This window comes from Terrapene carolina, unplaced genomic scaffold (genome assembly GCF_002925995.2).
Source record: "Terrapene carolina triunguis isolate 2854851 unplaced genomic scaffold, T_m_triunguis-2.0 Scaffold39597, whole genome shotgun sequence".
NCBI classification, from domain to species: domain Eukaryota; kingdom Metazoa; phylum Chordata; order Testudines; family Emydidae; genus Terrapene; species Terrapene triunguis.
In genome coordinates, this window is record NW_020703948.1 from 1 (window position 1) to 4,502 (window position 4,502).

Genomic DNA, 4,502 nt, shown 5'->3' on the forward strand with positions numbered 1-4,502 from the left:
TGGCCTGGGGGCATTAGAGATCGGGTGATGGTGTGGGCTGATCTGGCGTGGGATCACTTAGCGGTTGGGTTATGGTGCTGGCTGATCTGTCCTGTGTTGGTGAGTTCCCCAGTTGCTCACTGTCCTTGACGTCCTATCCCCTCCCATTTCAGCGCCGCAGGTGAGTTCTTCCCTGAAGCTGCGCAGGTGGCCTATCGGATGTGGGAGCTTAGTGCAGTGGCTAAAGTAGAGGTCAGAACCCACTCCAATCCCTCCTCCTCTGCTCCCTGCTAGCTTGGAAATCACAGCTTCCTCCCTCTGCGCACTGGCACCTTCTAACTGGCTGCTGCCCTGGCCAATCAGACATCTGTACCGTGCATATTAACACGAGGTTTCCCTTGAGGTTCTAATTTCCAGTTTGAGTTAACCCCAGAAGTGCTGGATGCTCCCCCCCACGCGGCAGCAGCATGTGTATCTACTAACACATGTTGCTAACACTGAAATGCAAGCCTGGTGGATCCTGCTGGGTGCTGGTGCTGTCCAGTGCCATGTCAGCACCGTACACTGCGTGCAATCTGGAGCTTGGCTTCAGTGCCTCACGGAGGTCTCCTGCACATGCAGCAATGGGGCTCAGGGGGCCTTGTGTTCACCACATTAATGGTGTTGCACTGATGAGGCATCCCAGGGCTCTGCGGGGGGGAAGGTGATGGGGGTGGATATGCTTTCAACCCCCTGAGGAATGGCAGCGCGGCAGATCTTCTAGGAACCTTTTGCAGATCTTGTGTGTGTGACCAGGGGGCTCAGTCCCCAGCAGCGAGGCTGTTCAAGGAGCCTCCTGGGAATGTTGCCTGGCAGAGTATTAGATGAGGAGCAGGGTTGGGTTGGGTGGCAAGGACCTTCCCAGCCCAGTCAGCCTGTGGAGGGGCACGGACGGCTCCATTCCCGTTGGTGGGAGCTGCATGAGGACACCCGAGGGTAGAATTTGGCCTAATGCGGGAGGGGAAAGACTTTCATCCCCTTTGTGCTGCTGACTCCCAGCTCTCAGCTCTGTCCCTTCGCCTGGCGTGGGAGGTGGTGAAGCCCAGTCTGGCTCTCGTGCAGCATGAGGCGAGGATGGTATTTATACAAGCAACAGCGCCTCCTCTTCAGGGCTTCTTGGCTATTTCCTTCCCTGGGGGCCAGTATCTGGACACGGCTGGCTCGGCATCCACACACAGACCCCCACCTGCTTTCTAATCCCACTCGCTGCTTTGCCTTTGGCTTGCTGGTTAACACGCCTTCTCCCTCTGTTTCTTCTCCTCTCCTGGCCCAGTGGGCTTCTGGATTTAATCTAAAACCTCTTAACCTTTCTGCAGCTGAGAGGAACCGTGCGCCCGGCTGCAGACTTTAATGCTGATGGTGACGCAAAGGTGCTGAGGAAGGCAATGAAGGGACTTGGTAAGTAGGACACTGTGGGCACTGGTGGAAGGTGGGCGGCCCTGTCTCCTCTGTCTTCTGGGGAAATGTTCCACTCCCTAGTGGATTCTAGAGCAGAAAACCCGTGAAGGACTGAGACTAGCTGCATAAAGATCTAGAAACATATCGACTGGAATAAAGAACTGTCAGCATTAGGCTCAGGCAGCTGGAGTTGGAGCTGCGTAGAGTGCAAAGCTTGTGGTGAAGGATTTACTCAGAGAGTTTGGCCCATTTTCCATATCACTGATTGTCCCTCAACAGACGGACTTTGTTTTGCATGTTTTCTGCAAACATATTTCAGCCTAAAAGGCATCTGCAAACTCTTCACACCAGTGAGTATGCCTTCAAGTGTTAGAGATTTGCACGGGTGTGACTGGTCACGAAAGTCATGTGATTTTTTTTCTGTTCCCCCATTGGATGGTCTAACTTTTAGAAGCTACTTCCACCCAATATGAATTTTATTTAGTTAGGGAACAAACTTTGATTCCTGAGTAGACGATTCTGGGCCATGGGCCACAAATCCCCTTCTCATGAACACTTGGGTTCCTGCCCTTTGCTTGTGCACATCTTTGTGGGAAGGAAACAGGAAGAGAGGAGCACCTGGGTGACTGAGATGTTTATGGATAGTTGCTCTCAATTCACCCAGCTCTGGTCTACAAGTAGGAAGGGAGGGGCTGTTTGGGATGGCCCAGGAGGGATATCAGAGGATGTGATTAAATGTGATCAAAGGGAAATGTAGACTAAATATCAGGACACTTCCTGCCAGTGGGATCTCCCGGAGTGTCTCTCTGTCTCTGGACAGCTAAAGCCCATCTCTTAGGTCATTGAAAATTAGACTGGAGAACATACAGTAGGGAACAGCCCTTCGCTGGCAGGCTGATAAACTAATCAGGCCCTTTGGTGTCTATATTGAGGAAAGTGTCTGGGGTACCTGACTCTGGCTCTCAGGGCTAGCAGTGTAGGCACTTGGGCTCTGGCTGGAGCCTGGCATCTGAAACCCAGCAAGGGGGGAGGGTCTCACAGCCCAGGCCTGTACGTCTACTTTCCTATTTGTAGCCCCACAAACCTGAGTCATGGTGCCATGGCTGACACACTGTGGGTCAGGAGGAAGCAGGGTTAATGTCAACCTAACAGTTAGCTGTAGCCTCACCTTTCTCCTGGTAGGGGCGATTCCCAGAATCGTAGCTACCCGAGCTAGAAAAGTCTCATTAGACTTTCAGTGGGACTTAGGCGCCTAAGTCACTTTTGAAAATGGGACTTGCTCCTCACTGATTTCTAGACACTTGAAAATTCTCCCCCGAGTGTCCAATTGTTTTGCTGGCGGAAGTTGCTGTTGCCAACTATGCTCAGCTCTCTAGTCAGGTTCTCCCCATGACTGGCAGACGCTGCACAAGCCCAGCCCCGGGGAGTGCTGCCAATTTGGGGTGATCGTGTGATACCACTGCCTTGGAGGTGCTGTGCTGACTGACTCTGAATACCAGGCCTGTTGTTAGAAATGGTCTTAGGGTGGGGAAGGCTTCTGCCCCAAGCCCCTCACAATCCTGCTGAGAAGGGTCTAGATAGAGGAGCTCCCAGTCCCCTAGACACCCATCTTTCCGCCTCACAGGCCTTGTGGCAGCAAACACGTCTCAGGAGCTTGGACTTTGCTGGGTGGCCCTGTCTAGAGCCTGGACTGGCTCAGTCTGTGCCTACCTGTCCTTCAGGCCCATCCCCGCAGTGCGAAGTCCCCTGGTCTTCACGTGGGCTGGTTTCTGTGTCATTGCAGGCACTGACGAAGGCGCCATCATTGATGTGGTCACACAGAGGAGCAACGCTCAGAGACAGGAGATCTTGAGAACCTACAAGTCTCACTTTGGCAGGGTAATGACGCAGGCTCCTTTCCCCTGACGCTTCCTGCCACCTTCCCGTCCTTTCTGCTCTTTCCCTTCCGTCTGGTTGCTCATTTTCACCTTCTCTTTCCCCACTACTGTCTCCTCTGTCTCCCCCAGGCCTGACGAAGCTGTGAGAGGGGAAAGACTCACAGACAGAGTTCAGCATCTTTCGTATCTATCCCTTTCCTGTGAGAGAAATCCCAGTCAGGAAGGAGTCTGGTCTTTAGTGGAAAGTTCTTCTGTCCATTCTCGCCCAAATAACCCTGTCAATAAGGGCCATGTTTTCAAAATGGGGCCAGTTTTTGGATGCCTCAAGTTTTGAGTGTCCAACTTTAGACAACTTGGGGTCTGATCTTCCAAGAGCTGAGCTCCTGCCTGTGAAATGGGGTCTCCTGTGGGGCATCCCAGAACAGAGGCACTCATAATGAGAGGAGACGCTTGAGAATTTGGGCCCATTTCCATGTCTCCATAGTAGCTGCACTTCACACTCATTGATGGATTTTCTCCTCATGTCACCCAAAGTGCAGAAGTATTTAGCCCCTTTTTACAGATGGGGCACTGAGGCACAGGGTAGCCTAAGTATTTGCCCATGGTATTTCTTCTTTATTCCCCTCTCTTATTCCTGCGTTCTGCACCTTTCCCCTTGCTAGCCAGCAGGGAGCGCTGAAGATTAGGGGGTAGCCATGACTCCCTCTATCACTAGCTGCTCCGAGCTGTGATTGGTGAGGAAGACAGAGTTAAACATGATGACATCCATCCCTTTTGCAGGATCTGATGGCCGATCTGAAATCAGAGCTGTCGGGAAGCTTGGCCAAGCTGATCCTTGGACTGATGATGACACCGGCACAGTTTGATGCCAAGCAGCTGAAGAAAGCCATGGAGGTAAATTGTTCAGTCGAAAAATTCTCCACAGCTGTGTCTGAGAGTTAGCCATGGTGCTCCCGCTGCACTCTAGCCAGGCTTCCAGGGCTGCGTGGCCCAATGCACGGGAGCAATGCCATAGAGGGTGGCATCTTTCATCCAGTTGGCGATTTCCGTTTGCTTCTCCTGTTGCAACAAACGAACAGGGAGAGAGGCAGGGGATAGGCCCAGACCCAAAGCAGAAATAATTAGAATACCTAGTTCTCATACAGCTCTTATCAGTAGATCTTAAAGCTCTTTACAAAGGAAGTGAGTATGATGACAGGTGGGGAAAAT

The 4,502-nt window shown here is 52.2% G+C and overlaps 1 protein-coding gene across 1 annotated transcript; it reads left to right on the top strand.

Moving 5' to 3' along the window:
- Positions 1–122: 122 nt before the first annotated feature.
- On the top strand, positions 123–4,187 carry LOC113405490 (annexin A6-like; the record flags this gene model as incomplete). Its single annotated transcript, XM_026646709.1, has 4 exons — positions 123–231; positions 1,335–1,416; positions 3,200–3,294; positions 4,074–4,187. Coding segments are annotated over exons 1-4 (324 nt in total), but the record flags the coding sequence as incomplete, so codon positions are not given.
- Between the last annotated feature and the right edge of the window lie 315 nt (positions 4,188–4,502).